Below are 20617 nucleotides of genomic sequence, written 5' to 3'. Positions count from 1 at the left end.
GCATGTGAAGCGTCTGGGGTAAACCATGGAAAGCTGTGTAGGTATGTATATTTGCGTGTGTGGACGTGTGTATGTACATGTGTATGGGGGGGGGGTTGGGCCATTTCTTTCGTCTGTTTCCTTGCGCTACCTCGCAAACGCGGGAGACAGCGACAAAGTATAAAAAAAAAAAAAAAAAAAAATATATATATATATATATATATATATATATATATATATATATATATATATATATATATATATATATATATATATGTTTTGAAATGGTTCGGGCACATGGAGAGAATGAGTGAGGAAAGATTGACCAAGAGAATATATGTGTCGGAGGTGGGGGGAACGAGGAGAAGAGGGAGACCAAATTGGAGGTGGAAAGATGGAGTGAAAAGATTTTGTGTGATCGGGGCCTGAACATGCAGGAGGGTGAAAGGAGGGCAAGGAATAGAGTGAATTGGAGCGATGTGGTATACCGGGGTTGACGTGCTGTCAGTGCATTGAATCAAGGCATGTGAAGCGTCTGGGGTAAACCATGGAAAGCTGTGTAGGTATGTATATTTGCATGTGTGGACGTATGTATACACATGTGTATGGGGGTGGGTTGGGCCATTTCTTTCGTCTGTTTCCTTGCGCTACCTCGCAAACGCGGGAGACGGTGGCAAAAAAAAAAAAAAAAATATATAAGTATATATATATATATATATATATATATATATATATATATATATATATATATATATATATATATATATATATTTAGCTACATAGAACCTCCTGCTGTAATATATCAGTATGCTTTAAATGCCAGCAATTTCTTGAACTTACTATATCATAAGCTCTTCTAATATTGCACACTGTGTTCCAAAATATCAGAAGGACTGAGGTTGTGCTTAGTTCTAACATTCAGACCATACTATCACCAATAAAATATCATAGATCTTTTATGGAAATATAAACATATGAGAAAACTATAAAAATTTTCTTGTCAACATATATTCAGAAATCCTTACACTCCGTCCTCCTTTTGTTCTTTTAATAAAGATATAAAAAATGTACAACCATAAAGAAATTAGCTCGAGTCTGGAATGCACACTGTCATCCCTCTCTGCTAAATCACTGGACCAAGAAACACATTCGCAACAATAAAAAGCTGCATTACTATAAACTTTATCTAGAGTACGAAACATTCATTATACTGCCAACTAATTCTTCTTGACACAAACCTTTTCCCTTTTTGTATTTGCCAACAGTAAAGAAGTGTGAACAGGCAGTCTTTTAATTTGTACATCTATATTATTTTCATTATGGGATGAGAACAATTTTTTTTTCCAGTATTGTAATCATTACAGATATGAAAAAGCAAGCATTAACTGATCTCTGTAATTTTCAAACACAAGAAAATCATGAAAAATTCATGCTCGGCATTACTGACAACCGCTACACAATTCTTTCTACCATGACCCTTGACAGGTGTATCCAATAACATTTTGCAAGATTTCATGCTGAAACTCCCCAGCAAGTGAGTGAGCAATTTTACTCAGTCTTCCAAGAGATGTACAAACACCAGCACTTTTTACTTCCTAATTCATAATTAATGCTATTTTCTGTCTACTTGAAAAACCAGAACTTAAATCATTCCAAAAGCCAAGGAACCAGACTATCAATTGTTCAGTAGAAAAAACTGGCTTTTTTGAGAGAACGATACATTAAATGATCATTTCCAAAGACAGCCCATGATCCACTGGATAGCATTTCCTGAATGTTTCCATTAGTAAGATAGACTGCCAAGGCATGATACAAGTGGCATCTCCACTTAATTTCCTCCCTCCTTCCCCACCTGCCATTATAATCTACTCAGCCTACACTACCAGTGATACAGATGGAAAGGCTAAGGTACCTTTGCATTTGAAAGTAACCATCCACACCACCTGGACAAACTTTTTTTCTATGGTGAGCAGGTTTACTCTGCATAGTAAATGAAAAGGAAACCCCCTTTTTGAGTTGGGAAAGGGTAACAAGCAGAGTCACACTGACTCTCAAACAGTAAAAATCATTAATTAACTAGTTTACTGTAAAAGGGCATAAAATACATCAGGAACCTATTCAAGAGTGAGAAAAGGCAACAAAAGGAGTCACTCAGGACTCAAGGGTTGGGACCCTTGTTCACATATGGACTCTGTAGATACTCTATGACTGCGTGGTCAAATACCGTAGTCGAAGAGTTATGGATAGATGGAGGTACTGGGAAAAGGTGTACAAAGCATAAAGTCATGATAATTAAGGATAGAAATTCTGAGCCAGATGGTTTTAAAGTTGGGAGACTCAGGATCCATCAGGTGAGCAATAGGTGTTTTCATATTACAGTAAGCACAAACACTGCCTTTGGATTGGAAATGACAATAAGAGATTCTTTTCTAAGATTTGATGGTGTTGATAGACAGTTAGGTTTCAGAGAGAAGAATATTATCAATGGAAGAAATAAATAGATGGTGTTCTACATAGAGAAGATTGAAACTGAGACCACAAATGTTGCAGAAATGAGTAAAAAAGAGCCAGGTTAAAGACAGGGTCAGAGGGGATGAAGTGGACACCATTCACTTAATGTCAGTCAAGGTGGCTCTAAGAGCCAACCAGTCCTCCTCAATCATTTCATTGTTCTAATTTATCACAATATGACTAGCATACTGCCATGGTCTTAAGTGCAAGGAGAGGTAAACCTCAAGGAGACAGATGAGGGTAATGTGATTTACATGCTGTTAAGTATTATGTAAAACATGGAGAGGGCATGAGTTTGTGGGGTGGATGTCAATAACCCACATGTAGGAGAGGCAAAAAGAAAGAGAAAAACAGTGACTTAGACTATGATTGGGAACAAGACAAACAGCACACGAAATATGAAAACAAGAACACAAATAAATAGTAACAGGCTAACCATCAAAACAAAATCTTTGTTACTGCTATACTTAGGAAGCTGATTACCAAAGCCGTCTTCAGGTACACTAGTTTTCAAGATATAATAAAATCACTGAAAACCTATGAGTAAAAGACAGTGCCTATCTGACCTGTAACTATAAAGCCAGAAACAGAAGTAAAGGCACAACAAGACAACATCAAGCATGGTCCATATGATACACTAAACCTGGATGAGTTGCTATGCGGTTTTGAGTCCTGTAACAAGAATAGCTGGCCTTATATTTTCATGATAATCAAAAAGAGTAAATCCATATGAATATACCTCACTTTGGATAGTAAAACAAAGTTTTAACTCCTCCAATTGAGCAAGTGCTATCAAAATGAAGTATGAAGCAGGAAACTGAGTGGTTAAAAAGAGAAGAGGTCTCAAATTGTTTGGGCACTTGAAAAGACTGGCTTCATTAAAGCTGACTATGAGAGCATATATCAGCAAAGTAAATGAAAGGAGAGGATGAAGAAACCAAAAGTGAGGTGGAAAGACAATGAGAAGGTCTCAAGGATGGAAGGATCACCATCGAAGACTAAAACAGTGCTTCAGTTGAAGTGTATAAAAGTCTGCACAGGCCACCCAACTGGACAATGAAAGAAAGCACACTGGATGTAAAAAGATATATGCTATGGGCCAAAAGAAAATGAAACATGAAGATTCCTTTTGGCTACCAGCATATTCATGTGTTCTTTTGTGATTCATTTGCATAAAGAATATGTAAAGGGGAATTAGTAACTTCTGAAGCCTATGAATTTCTGGAGTCTATGAATATATAGCTGACCATAAAATGGGCTCTAGCATGAAACTGGAAACTGAATCTTCAATATGAAAAAAAATCCCTCTCCCACATCAGTTTCACCATTTACAACTAAGTCTGATCAATCCAATGTTTCCAAACCACAACAAACTGGCAACTGGTCATCTGAATACTAGGATATAAGATATTTCATAACTAAACTAGGCTATGACTAGAATATCAGGACTAGGATATAAGATATTTCATAAAACTAGGTTATGGCTAGGATATAAGATTATTTCATAACTAAACTAGGATATAACTAGGATATAACATATTTCATTACTAAGCGTTAAAAAGAAGTAAATTTCCACAAAAAATCATCGCTCTGAATCCAGTAAATCTGTCTTAATATTAGACTGTTAAAATTACAAGCAAATGAAAAAACAAAGAAATTCACCTTGTGATAACCCTGGCCTTAACTGTACATTCCTTAATAACTCTCTGAATTTCAAGATATCTGATCAATAACCTCCATATCAAATACTGTAACAAGACTATGATGAAACATAAAAATCCAAAATTCAATTCACCTATGAAGAGAACATCTGAATCATGTTGATCCTGATGTATGTTAAATCAATATCTGAACTCATTACCTGTACCCTTTTAATTCCACATAAACTCAGTGATTACCCCTCAGTATCTATATTCACTCTGATTATGATGTGGACACTCAAGTTATAAGTAAATGACATTCATCATTGAATTATTAGATTCTGGTTCCTTGGTTACTGGACAGCTTAGTGATGGTGTGAATGTACATAATGGTAGACGTCTCTGACATGGGGTTATGTGATGCTATCTAAAAAGCTCTTTTTGCTATCTGCCACACAGACTATAATTACATCACATACACAGAATAAGCTATGAACATAAGCTAGTAAACTTTTCTCTGCCAAATGATACTTGCTGTTTCTGGGCTGAGGCGCTGAGCATAGTCCTGAAGAAATGACAGAGATTATCAAGAAAGGACATTAGATTACTAGAGTAATTACTAACTTTTAATATATATAAACCTGAGGTAAAGTAGCTGCACTCTTATTTTGTAAATACAGATGCTTATCTAAAGATTCACCAAAAACTAAAAATTATATGCTCAGTATTGTTACGAAAAGAAAATCTTTAATCAAAATACTGGGATATGCAACCAAAATGACCAAACACACGGTGTTTCCATTTGCACATGATATTTACTCTACATATGCAGATATCCTAAAATACTTTAAATATGTGTATGCTGCTATGCACCTGCCATTCCAGTTGTTAGAAAAGAAAAACAAAGCACATGCGTCATCAAGAACCTTACAAAATAATATCAAAGTAAATATTCATTGAGCAATTTATTACATATCAGACAACAAGAAATACTGCACTGAATAGCAGCAATAACATTAAATGACTTAGGAAGAGCAGAGCATCCCACCCTTTATGGCATAGGACTCAGCCACAATCCTGAGTGACCGAGTGGGGAGAGCCTTCTCTGTGAGTTGGTCAAGGCCTGCAGCTGCGAGGCGGCTGAGAGCACCTTCATAGTCTCCCATAGCATACTCCAGTTTGGACAGCAGAAGTAGGGCATCCAGGGAGACTTCCAACTACCAATATGGAAAGAATTTAAGTTATTCAAAGAAAATTCAATAAAAACTAAAAATTTGTATTCTTCTGAAGCTAACAGATATCACATATCAAAAGAATTACAGCAGACATAGGAAAATGTATATCACTGAAGCTGAAACTAAAACATTTGAAAGAACAGCATACATAATACTTAAGTTGAAACAAATTCACATATTGCTCAAGACTTTCCAGTAATACGTATTCATTTCTAATGAAAAATAAGAAATAGCAAATGTTAAATACAACCAATTTATTAACTGTACTAACAGCGTAAACAGTCAGACTCAAATACAAAGTAATAAAAAATCAATACTGATAAAAAACTAGATAGATGAATACTAAATAACTTATGTTTATGGATATCCATATAGATTTATTTATTATATTTATTTTGCTTTGTCACTGTCTCCCGCGTTTGCAAGGTAGCGCAAGGAAACAGACGAAAGAAATGGCCCAACTCGCCCCCACACACATGTATATGCATACACGTCCACACACGCAAATATACATACCTATACATCTCAATGTACACATATATATACACACACAGACACATACATATATACCCATGCACACAATTCACACTGTCTGCCTTTATTCATTCCCATCGCCATCTCGCCACACATGGAATACCTTCCCCCTCCCCCCTCATGTGTGCGAGGTAGCGCTAGGAAAAGACAACAAAGGCCCCATTCGTTCACACTCAGTCTCTAGCTGTCATGCAATAATGCCCGAAACCACAGCTCCCTTTCCACATCCAGGCCCCACAGAACTTTCCATGGTTTACCCCAGATGCTTCACATGCCCTGATTCAATCCACTGACAGCACGTCAACCCCGGTATACCACATCGATCCAATTCACTCTATTCCTTGCCCGCCTTTCACCCTCCTGCATGTTCAGGCCCCGATCACTCAAAATCTTTTTCACTCCATCTTTTCCACTTCCAATTTGGTCTCCCACTTCTCCTCGTTCCCTCCACCTCCAACACATATATCCTCTTGGTCAATCTTTCCTCACTCATTCTCTCCATGTGCCCAAACCATTTCAAAACACCCTCTTCTGCTCTCTCAACCACGTTCTTTTGATTTCCACACATCTCTCTTACCCTTACATTACTTACTCGATCAAACCACCTCACACCACATATTGTCCTCAAACATCTCATTTCCAGCACATCCACCCTCCTGTGCACAACTCTATCAATAGCCCACACCTCGCAACCATACAACATTGTTGGAACCACTATTCCTTCAAACATACCCATTTTTGCTTTCCGAGATAATGTTCTCGACTTCCACACATTCTTCAAGGCTCCCAGGATTTTCGCCCCCTCCCCCACCCTATGATTCACTTCCGCTTCCATGGTTCCATCCGCTGCCAGATCCACTCCCAGATATCTAAAACACTTTACTTCCTCCAGTTTTTCTCCATTCAAACTTACCTCCCAATTGACTTGACCATCAACCCTACTGTACCTAATAACCTTGCTCTTATTCACATTTACTCTTAACTTTCTTCTTTCACACACTTTACCAAACTCAGTCACCAGCTTCTGCAGTTTCTCACATGAATCAGCCACCAGCGCTGTATCATCAGCGAACAACAACTGACTCACTTCCCAAGCTCTCTCATCCACAACAGACTTCATACTTGCCCCTCTTTCCAAAACTCTTGCATTCACCTCCCTAACAACCCCATCCATAAACAAATTAAACAACCATGGAGACATCACACACCCCTGCCGCAAACCTACATTCACTGAGAACCAATCACTTTCCTCTCTTCCTACACGTACACATGCCTTACTTCCTCGATAAAAACTTTTCACTGCTTCTAACAACTTGCCTCCCACACCATATATATATATATATATATATATATATATATATGCAGTCTGTTGGGGATGAGAGAGCTTGGGAAGTGAGTCAGTTGTTGTTCGCTGATGATACAGCGCTGGTGGCTGATTCATGTGAGAAACTGCAGAAGCTGGTGACTGAGTTTGGTAAAGTGTGTGAAAGAAGAAAGTTAAGAGTAAATGTGAATAAGAGCAAGGTTATTAGGTACAGTAGGGTTGAGGGTCAAGTCAATTGGGAGGTAAGTTTGAATGGAGAAAAACTGGAGGAAGTAAAGTGTTTTAGATATCTGGGAGTGGATTTGGCAGCGGATGGAACCATGGAAGCGGAAGTGAATCATAGGGTGGGGGAGGGGGCGAAAATCCTGGGAGCCTTGAAGAATGTGTGGAAGTCGAGAACATTATCTCGGAAAGCAAAAATGGGTATGTTTGAAGGAATAGTGGTTCCAACAATGTTGTATGGTTGCGAGGCATGGGCTATTGATAGAGTTGTGCACAGGAGGGTGGATGTGCTGGAAATGAGATGTTTGAGGACAATATGTGGTGTGAGGTGGTTTGATCGAGTATGTAATGTAAGGGTAAGAGAGATGTGTGGAAATCAAAAGAGCATGGTTGAGAGAGCTGAAGAGGGTGTTTTGAAATGGTTTGGGCACATGGAGAGAATGAGTGAGGAAAGATTGACCGAGAAGATATATGTGTCGGAGGTGGAGGGAACAAGGAGAAGTGGGAGACCAAATTGGAGGTGGAAAGATGGAGTGAAAAAGATTTTGAGTGATTGGGGCCTGAACATGCAGGAGGGTGAAAGGCAGGCAAGGAATAGAGTGAATTGGATCAATGTGGTATACCGGGATCACCGTGCTGTCAATGGATTGAATCAGGGCATGTGAAGCGTCTGGGGTAAACCATGGAAAGTTCTGTGGGGCCTGGATGTGGAAAGGGAGCTGTGGTTTCGGGCATTATTACATGACAGATAGAGACTGAGTGTGAATGAATGAGGCCTTTGTTGTCTTTTCCTAGCGCTACCTCGCACACATGAGGGGGGAGGGGGATGTTATTCCATGTGTGGCGAGGTGGCCATGGGAATAAATAAAGGCAGACAGTATGAATTATGTACATGTGTATATATGTATATGTCTGTGTGTGTATATATATGTGTACATTGAGATGTATAGGTATGTATATTTGCGTGTGTGGACGTGTATGTATAGACATGTGTATGGGGGTGGGTTGGGCCATTTCTTTCGTATGTTTCCTTGCGCTACCTCGCAAACGCGGGAGACAGCGACAAAGCAAAATAAAAAAAAGATATATGTGTGTGTGTGTGTGTGTGTGTGTTTGGGAGGAGAGAACACTATCTAGAAGGGAAAACTGGGTATGTTTGACAGTACAGTAGTCCCAACAATATTTCATGGCTGTGAAGCATGAGCTATAGATAAGGTAGTTAGAGGTAGTTAGATTCAGAAAGTAATGATAGTGTAGAAGGGTGTAGTAATAAATAGAGTGTGGTTGAGAGAGCTCAAGAGGGTGTGCTCAAATGGTTTGGACATATGTAGAGAATGAGTAATGAAAAGTCGCAAAGAGAATATGTGTGTCAGAAGTGGAGGGAACAAGGAAAACAGGGAGGCCAAATTAGAGATGAAAGGATGGAATGAAAAAGATTTTGAGCAATCGGGGCCTGAGCATATTGGAGGGTGAAAGCTTTACACTGGAAAGAATGAACTGGGACAATGTGATGTACTGGGGTCAACATGCTGTCACTGAATTGAACCAGGATATTTGAAGTGTCCAGGGTAAACCAAGGAAAGGTCTGTGGGGACTGGTTATGGATAGAGAGCTGCGGTTCTAGCAAATTACATGACAACTGGTGGATGGACATGAGCAGATGTGGCTCTTCTTCAACTGTTCCTGGCATCACTTGCTAATGCGGGAAATAGTGATCAAGTATGAAGGAAAAAGAAAAAATATACATGTGGGTGCCACTGGACTCTGCCTGCTTCAAGTTACACCAGAAGCAAAAAGTTGCCTGTTTTCTATCTGCAAGCCAGTCCTCATCCACGAACAAGATGAGCTTCTAGTGCCATGACACAGAAATTTACACCTGTAATTTACATTCCAGGTGTGCCACTTCATCAGAATCTTCCTGAAAATCGAAGTACATTATGTCCAAAAGATATCTTTGTGTCCCAGTTGTCATAAATGTGAGTAACGATCTTCAGTATATTTTTCAAATATGATCTTTTACTGCACATCTCATGTTTACCATCAGTTATCAATCTACTGTCTTTGGAGAGTTTCAGTTTTGTCCCTATTTACTCTATCTACACCAGTATTCAGTGAACTTCAAGTCATTTGGCATTTATGCTTCTTATAAAGATTTCTTGAAAATAGGCACTGGAAATGTTTCTACTCTAATTCAACAACTGCACTGGAAAGAGTACAAAGCATCATCTCCCAGTCATCACTGCTGACAATTCAATTACAGATCTCATCCTACTACAGGTAAAACAAAAAATCTAGATACCTTAAATCCAGACAAAATTTAGCTAGCAGTTTGGCACAACTTTTTCCATGCATTTTGTTTTTATTATTCCTATACATTTGATAAGTACTATGATGTTTTGGACATACCCAAGAAAAACTAAATACGATAAGCATGTCATGTTGGTGTGGCCTAGCCTAGATTTAGTCTAGGTCCCAAGCATTCTGATTTTTTATTCTGTACCTGCACAAGGGAACAAAGGTACATCATTTGATGACCACAAAACATCCCATTATATATGTATACAACAATTAACACACAGTTCATAGATCAATATTTCAACATGTAATAGGTAACTCTACATCTATCTGATGAGATGTGTTTGCTACACTACGAATTATAACCTATAACAGTGTGAAGGAAGGGTGTGCTTGGTAGATAGGTACAATAACTATCTACTAACGCAGTCCTTTGGCTTTAAGAGATGCAGGAGTCCTTTAAAATTTGAATAAATCACAGATTCGTATCAGTGAAAAGTCTCCTTTATGAATGTCCTTAAAAAGCTAGATGTTTACAATATAAGTTCAACAATCAATTGCCTATCCCCAAACAGATGAGGAGCAGTCAGAAAATCTCATCTGACCCTGACAATTTCACTATAACTTCAAAAAAGCATGCCTTATCTGATTATCTTTGGCTCAATGCCAAAGACAAAACAGTTGGCAAAATATACCAAAACTGTCATTCTTTCAATAATATATCAGGCATTTAATATAAACATAAAAGTTGAATTCTTCTATCTTATCATGAAGTTTCAGTAAATTGCTTCTTTATTGACATAATGATTGTTGCTACTGGTTACAGCCCAAGTCTTTGAACAGAAATAGGCCTCAAGTAATAACTTTTAACTTGGCTGATGGCTGGCTCACTTGAAACTCAGCAGTGGTGTTACAGTGCAAACTCAAAGTTCAACTCCACATCATCTAGGAAATTATACTATGCTGAAACTTTAATAAAGATTCCTTTATAATCCCTAAACATCTAGTATGAATGTGTTTACAACATAGGCAATCATGTATGGAGCAAGGAAAGTCCTATGCCTGTCTCCCAATTCATGTACAGCAGCACTTCATATGTTCTTACAAGACTTCGAACAAAGGAAATCTGTTCAATACTAAGCAAAGGCAACTTCAGATAGGCTACTTTCATCCAAATAATTCATCAACAACTCCTAGGACCCCTCTTATAGGACTCCTGAAGCTTCAAGAATACATTCCAATCAGGAAGAGGGAAATGATGGACTCCTGGAGTATGAAGTTCCTTAATGAGACTATTCTTTCTCTCTCTCTTTCTCTCTTTTATCTAGATAGAGACAGAGCCTTACCAAAGATACCTAATCATCTACAGCATAACCACATGCAGGAAGAGTCCAGGGACACCACTTTCATCCACTTACACAGTTTAGTAATGTATCATAGCCCTGTTTATATTATATTTGGTTACTGGCAATGGTATGACCACTATACTTAAACTGAAAGTTTTCTCTTCATGTTTCATTCATTAAAATGTGAAGAGGTAAGTACAAGCATTATTCTCAGCTTCCTGTCAGGTTCAAGATATACATGAAAAGCTGTACTCAATGAATGTCTAAAACTGTAAAACTGAAAAAAGATAATTTCAGACGATTAAAAAACCTACAATTCATTTCTTCATAGCTGGATGAGACCATCAGAACCAGCCATGGTTACAGCAAATTCAAAAACTGGTGTATTCAGTACAGCTACTGCCACTAGGGGCCACAACAAACTACACAGCAAAGTCTGCTCGATTCTATCCAAGGCATAAATCATAATGTCATACTATATTCACTCAGCAAAGCATCCTCCTATCATGTAACCAAAGCCAGACTGGAATTATATAACATCCATTATACAATACAATTATACTTTAGCCATAACAAACATACAACAAAACTGATTGCAAACCATGCACAACTTAATACTGCCTCTGTTCATATGATCAAGCAACACTTTCCCTATCTGATGGTCTTTTGTGTTTACTTTTAGAAACAAATATCTGTGCGTATATCATGTGACTCACTCTAATATGATGCCATACAATAACAAATGCACTCGAGTATATTTTTGCTGTACTGGTGGTAACAAAAGTTAAACATCACCTTTACACCTAATCATTCATGAAAATAGAATGTGCTGAAATTACCAAAGTTAAATACCATTAAAATCCATTATACCAAGTCAGGAACACTTTCATGGGGCTCTTACAGCTTCAAGTTTGCATTCCACCATGTAGCTGGGTACACTAAAAGAAACTTATACCTCTGTAATTTGAACATTCACTTTTGTCTCCCTTACCTTTAGGCAATGGCATTATACAAGTATTCTGCCAACCCTCAGGCAGCTCACCATGAGCCATCAATACAATGAAAATTTTAATTAACCAATCAACACTACAATCACCCCCTTTCCTAAGCAATTCAACTGCAATCCCACCCAGTCTAGCTGCTGTATGTATTGCAGAGAGGCTATTAATCATCTCTTCCTATACTATAACTTTATAAAAAGATGAACAGAAGAAACAAAATGAGAAATTTTCCTTGAAGTCTTAGTTCTGATTCTACCTTGCTATGACGAGAAAGGCAAGCATGAATAAAAAAAAAAAAAAATGTAGTTCTGGAGTACTATCCCTTGTTAAAGACTTATATGATGTCTAGTTCTTTCCTTCTCTGACTATAATGTGGAATGCTACCTTTTAATATTGTTCTTCCTTAGGAGTATCTATCATTATCAATTTTGGATCCCAAGCCTCCAAATATTAGTTGGGTTCAAAACTTTCAAAATTCTCATTTAATTTTTTATGCAGGATGGGAGAAAATTATTACATAATATCTTGTGAAGTATCTGATACTGAAAGAGGACAGAATAATACAATTATGTCATTTACATATGGAATTCCTGCATCTACAGCTATGTTCCCTCACGTTTCTTGTCTGTTCCACACAGATATGAAGAAACTACGGTGTGTGGAAAAAATCAATATTGGTATCATGTGAATAGTTTTCATAAAAGGATAAAAAGAACACTCAGCAAAAACTGAAAACATCAGTGGTCATACCATAATCATTCACACAACTGATTACTCTGGTCTAAAGTGGTCATCAAAATTTGTGTCGGCCATTAAGCAGTGGGATTTAGATCAGAGACTTCAAAAATATCTAAAGTTCTTTAAAAGTAGTCCATGCTGACATACTGAAATTTTTCAAATACCTTTCATAACGTGTGTTGAATAATAACCTGAAAAAGGACTCAAGCATTTGTTGTTTTTCAGCTCAAGCTCAAATGGCTTCATACTTTACAGAAGTGCAATGTGCTTGTCAGTGACAGTGCAACTCTTACATCTAGACAAGAACAATGAAAAGCAAAAACAATACTAAACTCCTCTTTGATAAAGTAAATGATACTGACATTGTAAATCTGAAGAGGGAAAATTTTCTTCAATAACAAGTATCCAGTGTAAGTGCAAAACGAGCCAGTACCAAAAATAAAATCTTTTAGCACTGAAACTGCAATTCAATAAAGAAGCTTAATGAGCATTCAGGTATATCTACATCTATATATGAATAATGAAAATTCTGAGAAATAATGAGCTATATACTCATATGGAAAGTTGATTTCAATACTATAACTTCTCAAGTATTTTCCTTGATAGAAAGTATAACCCAACAGACATTTAATCATGATCAATGATATTAGAGCATCCATCTACTGACTAATACACGATGTTCTACTACTCTACATCACTGATTCACTGATCAAACATCTATACTATTAGCAACTCATTATACTAGTTCTGTAATTTATTGTACTTTATCAAAAGGAATCACAATTAAAGCTTCTCTAAATCCACATATATATTTCTAACATGATTACTTGTGCAGTACTTGTGATCAATGACAATACCGGTCCAATCATTACTTTATAATCTGAATTATGAGGCCAGATGACAGCTCCTGTCTATCTTACCTCTCCCTGTTGGTAAAAATGATTCAAATATTACATATGATTTTCAAGTTTTTATATCACTGAAATGACAAGAAAAGTTGAGAAAGCAATCCTGCCATACAATAAAATTCTAGATTGCCTAACACAATCTTAAACATTATCAACATTATACATGATTATATTGTGTTAGTTTAAAAGAGAGTTTACTTTGTTTACCCTGCCTTTCTGTAATAGGATATACTGAAAAATATTGTTCTGTTCTGTACTGCTAACAAATCTTCTTTCTTTTTTTTTTTTTCCACTGTCTCCCGCGTTTGCGAGGTAGCGCAAGGAAACAGACGAAAGAAATGGCCCAACCCACCCCCATACACATGTATATACATACGTCCACACACGCAAATATACATACCTACACAGCTTTCCATGGTTTACCCTAGACGCTTCACATGCCCTGATTCAATCCACTGACAGCACGTCAACCCCGGTATACCACATCGATCCAATTCACTCTATTCCTTGCCCTCCTTTCACCCTCCTGCATGTTCAGGCCCCGATCACACAAAATCTTTTTCACTCCATCTTTCCACCTCCAATTTGGTCTCCCACTTCTCCTCGTTCCCTCCACCTCCGACACATATATCCTCTTGGTCAATCTTTCCTCACTCATTCTCTCCATGTACCCAAACTATTTCAAAACACCCTCTTCTGCTCTCTCAACCACGCTCTTTTTATTTCCACACATCTCTCTTACCCTTACGTTACTTACTCGATCAAACCACCTCACACCACACATTGTCCTCAAACATCTCATTTCCAGCACATCCATCCTCCTGCGCACAACTCTATCCATAGCCCACGCCTCGCAACCATACAACATTGTTGGAACCACTATTCCTTCAAACATACCCATTTTTGCTTTCTGAGATAATGTTCTCAATTTCCAAACATTCTTCAAGGCTCCCAGGATTTTCGCCCCCTCCCCCACCCTATGATCCACTTCCGCTTCCATGGTTCCATCCGCTGCCAGATCCACTCCCAGATATCTAAAACACTTTACTTCCTCCAGTTTTTCTCCATTCAAACTTACCTCCCAATTGACTTGACCCTCAACCCTACTGTACCTAATAACCTTGTTCTTATTCACATTTACTCTTAACTTTCTTCTTTCACACACTTTACCAAACTCAGTCACCAGCTTCTGCAGTTTCTCACATGAATCAGCCACCAGCGCTGTATCATCAGCGAACAACAACTGACTCACTCCCCAAGCTCTCTCATCCCCAACAGACTTCATACTTGCCCCTCTTTCCAAAACTCTTGCATTCACCTCCTTAACAACCCCATCCATAAACAAATTAAACAACCATGGAGACATCACACACCTCTGCCGCAAACCTACATTCACTGAGAACCAATCACTTTCCTCTCTTCCTACACGTACACATGCCTTACATCCTCGATAAAAACTTTTCACTGCTTCTAACAACTTTCCTCCCACACCATATATTCTTAATACCTTCCACAGAGCATCTCTATCAACTCTATCATATGCCTTCTCCAGATCCATAAATGCTACATACAAATCCATTTGCTTTTCTAAGTATTTCTCACATACATTCTTCAAAGCAAACACCTGATCCACACATCCTATACCACATATAAAACCACACTGCTCTTCCCCAATCTGATGCTCTGTACATGCCTTCACCCTCTCAATCTGTACTGTGATAAAGTGTGTGTTATAAACCAAAGTCTTAATATGTCCAAGAGGGATGGCACCAATGATGAATGCGTGCATAGTGCCATTGTACAAAGGCAAAGGGGATAAGAGTGAGTGCTCAAATTACAGAGGTATAAGTTTGTTGAGTATTCCTGGTAAATTATATGGGAGGGTATTGATTGAGAGGGTGAAGGCATGTACAGAGCATCAGATTGGGGAAGAGCAGTGTGGTTTCAGAAGTGGTAGAGGATGTGTGGATCAGGTGTTTGCTTTGAAGAATGTATGTGAGAAATACTTAGAAAAGCAAATGGATTTGTATGTAGCATTTATGGATCTGGAGAAGGCATATGACAGAGTTGATAGAGATGCTCTGTGGAAGGTATTAAGAATATATGGTGTGGGAGGCAAGTTGTTAGAAGCAGTGGAAAGTTTTTATCGAGGATGTAAGGCATGTGTACGTGTAGGAAGAGAGGAAAGTGACTGGTTCTTAGTGAATGTAGGTTTGCAGCAGGGGTGTGTGATGTCTCCATGGTTGTTTAATTTGTTTATGGATGGGGTTGTTAGGGAGGTAAATGCAAGAGTTTTGGAAAGAGGGGCAAGTATGAAGTCTGTTGGGGAGGAGAGAGCTTGGGAAGTGAGTCAGTTGTTGTTCGCTGATGATACAGCGCTGGTGGCTGATTCATGTGAGAAACTGCAGAAGCTGGTGACTGAGTTTGGTAAAGTGTGTGGAAGAAGAAAGTTAAGAGTAAATGTGAATAAGAGCAAGGTTATTTAGGTACAGTAGGGTTGAGGGTCAAGTCAATTGGGAGGTGAGTTTGAATGGAGAAAAACTGGAGGAAGTGAAGTGTTTTAGATATCTGGGAGTGGATCTGGCAGCGGATGGAACCATGGAAGCGGAAGTGGATCATAAGGTGGGGGAGGGGGCGAAAATTCTGGGGGCCTTGAAGAATGTGTGGAAGTCGAGATCATTATCTCGGAAAGCAAAAATGGGTATGTTTGAAGGAATAGTGGTTCCAACAATGTTGTATGGTTGCGAGGCGTGGGCTATGGATAGAGTTGTGCGCAGGAGGATGGATGTGCTGGAAATGAGATGTTTGAGGACAATGTGTGGTGTGAGGTAGTCTGATCGAGTGAGTAACGTAAGGGTAAGAGAGATGTGTGGAAATAAAAAGAGCGTGGTTGAGAGAGCAGAAGAGGGTGTTTTGAAGTGGTTTGGGCACATGGAGAGAATGAGTGAGGAAAGATTGACCAAGAGGATATATGTGTCGGAGGTGGAGGGAACGAGGAGAAGAGGGAGACCAAATTGGAGGTGGAAAGATGGAGTGAAAAAGATTTTGTGTGATCGGGGCCTGAACATGCAGGAGGGTGAAAGGAGGGCAAGGAATAGAGTGAATTGGAGCGATGTGGTATACCGGGGTTGACGTGCTGTCAGTGGATTGAATCAAGGCATGTGAAGCTTCTGGGGTAAACCATGGAAAGCTGTGTAGGTATGTATATTTGCGTGTGTGGACGTATGTTTATACATGTGTATGGGGGGGGGTTGGGCCATTTCTTTTGTCTGTTTCCTTGCGCTATCTCGCAAACATGGGAGACAGCGACAAAGTATAATAATAAAAAAAAAAATAACCTAAAATAAAGATATCAAGCAACAGAATTTCTTATCTTTCAGGCAATCTAAAGAAAATTACCTGCAGTTTCCTGATGTGTAACTTATGAAACCACCTACGGTAAAGAATAATCATCTGTTGTTCATAATTAAAACATCAGAAAGTGAAATAATTTTACAAAGAAGTTTAATTCAAATTTCTAAAACTAAATGACAATGACTAGAAATGTCAAGGGATGTAATGTTAATAGCACAACATAATACATTTATATCTCTTATTCATACAAAGTTTTTGTTTATCTGACATGAATTCTAAGACTAGAGAAAATCTTGATATAATATCTCTAAGGAATCTTTCTCTATGTAAAACAAATATCATGCTGAGAAATACACGTTTTGAAAGATGAAAACGTTATATCCCTAAGGCAGAGTCTCACAAGCATAAGAGATTTTCTAAGAATACTGGACTCCAGGACTCTGTCTACACCCTAATCATTTATTGAGTATGCAACACCCTTCACTCACCCTTTCCAAACAACAAGGTGTCTGTGGCCATTACTTGTAAAACAGGATTGCTACTAAGGCATGAGGTACTTAACTGGCATAAGAACATGTAAGAATGGAAAGGTTCAAAAGAGTTTCTCAGGAATGACAGACTGATGAAAGGAGACCTATAACCAAGGAGAATTGGTAAAAGGTAAAAAAATGAAAGACAGAAGGAAGGAAAGGGGAGAGGACAACACCCTCCACCTCTCGTCCAAAGTGACAAAAACTAGTTAGTAGCAAGTACCTTATGCTGAAGGTTCTGTAAGTAAATGCAGGTGGCCTAGAAGCAAATGGAAAGGAGCTAGAATTTAGGGACTGTTTACAAGACTGCAACCAATGCACAGTGGGAGTAGTGGAGATGAAACTCACAAATAAACTTAAACCTAATCTGCCCAGCAGGATACACAACTGCAAGAAGGGATAGAGCAAATAAGGGGGTTAGTCCCCTTGAATAGGGATTCTAGCGCTAGGAAAAGACAACAAAGGCCCCATTCATTCACACTCAGTCTCTAGCTATCATGCAATAATGCCCGAAACCACAGCTCCCTTTCCACATCCAGGCCCCACAGAACTTTCCATGGTTTACCCCAGACGCTTTACATGCCCTGATTCAATCCATTGACAGCACGTCGACCCCGGTATACCACATCGATCCAATTCACTTTATTCCTTGCCCGCCTTTCACCCTCCTGCATGTTCAGGCCCCGATCACACAAAATCTTTTTCACTCCATCTTTCCACCTCCAATTTGGTCTCCCACTTCTCCTCGTTCCCTCCACCTCCGACACATATATCCTCTTGGTCAGTCTTTCCTCACTCATTCTCTCCATGTGCCCAAACCATTTCAAAACACCCTCTTCTGCTCTCTCAACCACGTTCTTTTGATTTCCACACATCTCTCTTACCCTTACATTACTTACTCGATCAAACCACCTCACACCACATATTGTCCTCAAACATCTCATTTCCAGCACATCCACCCTCCTGCACACTACTCTATCTATAGCCCACGCCTCGCAACCATACAACATTGTTGGAACCACTATTCCTTCAAACATACCCATTTTTGCTTTCCGAGATAATGTTCTCGACTTCCACACATTCTTCAAGGCTCCCAGGATTTTCGCCCCCTCCCCCATCTTATGATTCACTTCCGTTTCCATGGTTCCATCCGCTGCCAGATCCACTCCCAGATATCTAAAACACTTTACTTCCTCCAGTTTTTCTCCATTCAAACTTACCTCCCAATTGACTTGACCCTCAACCCTACTGTACCTAATAATCTTGCTATTATTCACATTTACTCTTAACTTTCTTCTTTCACACACTTTACCAAACTCAGTCACCAACTTCTGCAGTTTCTCACATGAATCAGCTACCAGCGCTGTATCATCAGCGAACAACAACTGACTCACTTCCCAAGCTCTCTCATTCCCAACAGACTGCATACTTGCCCCTCTTTCCAAAACTCTTGCATTCACCTCCCTAACAACCCCATCCATAAACAAATTAAACAACCAACCAGGAAAACAGACAAACTAAAGCCACATTTGCTTACATTCAGTCTCTAGCTGTCATGCGTAATGCACTGAAACCACAGCTCCCTATCCAACTCCAGGCCCCACATACCTCACACTCAGTCTCTAGCTGTAATGTGTAATGCACCGAAACCACCAGCTTCCTATCCACATCCAGGCCGCACAGACAATTTCATGGTTTACCCCAGACGTTCCACATGCCCTGGTTCAGTCCACTGACAACATGTTGACCCCAGTGTACCACATCGTTCCAATTCACTCTACTTCTACGCCTCTCACCCTTCTGTGTTTAAAACAACTTGACCTATATAAAGCTCATGTTCCTCATGAAGTCTCCCCACATGTGCTGAAAGACTGTGCAAAGGTACTTGTTAGACCACTGGCAATGTTAAGAAAAAAAAAAGTCACTGGTGGAAGGTGTAGTTCCAGGGATGTGGAAGAGGGCAAATATTATGCTTGTATTTAAGAAACAAGTTTGGGGAAACTGCACTGAACAACAGGCCAGTCTCAGTAACAACTGTGGTTTGTAAAACACTGGAAAAGCAAATGAATGATTACTTGTAAAGGAAAAATTTTCCAACTGTGAGACACCATGGTTGTAAGGAAATGTCATGCATAACTAATCTTCTAGACTTCTATAACACAATGAGCTCCATATTAGATCAAAGAGAGGAATGAGTAGACTGTGTTCTTGGACTGCCAGGAAGTCTTTGTCACTGTTCCTCATTAGAGGTTGATAAAAAAATTAAATCTACAGACAGGAATAAGGAGAGGGCTCATTCACTGGATAAGAGACCACCTTCTTGGAACGGAGCACAAAACACAGGTAAAAGGTGCATCCTCAAAGTGGACTGGGGATATAAGTGGCATGCCACAGGGCTTGGTCTTAGATTGATCACCATTCTTAGAGTATATAAATGAGAAAAGATAGATTGAATCATACCTAAACACGTTTGCAAAGGATGCAAAGGTTATGAGAGGATAAAGAATGAAGATGATTACATCAGCTTACAGAGGGATCTGGACAAACTCCCAAGTTGGTAAGAGAAATGGATGATAAGATGAAGTAAAAAAAATAAGAGTATGAGCATGGGGCAAAGCAAAAGACCACCTCTGAGGAGAAGAGAAGAGAGATGGAGACCAAGTAAAATCCTCCAAGGTTTTAAATCAGCTGGATGATACTGACACAGAACAGTTCTTCATGAGATAGTGCACCCAAGTAACCAGTGGTCACAAAAAATTTGGGTAAAAAGCTTGCTGGTTTGGGTAAAAAGATGTACTGGTTTAGTGTTGGGGTGGAGGATGGCTGAAATAAACTAACCAATGAGACAATTCGCAAAGGTTTAAAAGGTGCACAGAGTTAAGGAGATGATGCCCAATAAGTGTGTTACTCTCCCTGTACTATGTAAATAGGTCATTACAAATCAAATGCCCTTAGAACATTGCACCAAACTGAGATAAGAAAAAGAATGACTGAACAACC

General features: G+C 39.0%; 1 protein-coding gene across 3 annotated transcripts in view; it reads right to left on the bottom strand.

Annotated features, from left to right (window-relative positions):
• Ttc7 (tetratricopeptide repeat domain 7) overlaps window positions 1–20617 on the bottom strand; it is a 137019-nt gene that overhangs the window by 112785 nt on the left and 3617 nt on the right. For 2 of the 3 annotated variants that reach the window (XM_071668513.1, XM_071668514.1), the window contains exons 3-4: window positions 5179–5347; window positions 4666–4695 (exon numbers count right to left, since the gene is read on the bottom strand). In XM_071668513.1, coding sequence (XP_071524614.1) covers window positions 4666–4695; window positions 5179–5347 — 199 coding nt within the window. The remainder of the gene's footprint in view (window positions 1–4665; window positions 4696–5178; window positions 5348–20617) is intronic. The other variant, XM_071668515.1, reaches the window with a different exon arrangement.

Source organism: Panulirus ornatus, chromosome 13 (assembly GCF_036320965.1).
Source record: "Panulirus ornatus isolate Po-2019 chromosome 13, ASM3632096v1, whole genome shotgun sequence".
NCBI classification, from domain to species: domain Eukaryota; kingdom Metazoa; phylum Arthropoda; class Malacostraca; order Decapoda; family Palinuridae; genus Panulirus; species Panulirus ornatus.
Note: the sequence above shows the minus strand (reverse complement) of the source record. Positions and strands in the feature narration are given on the sequence as shown.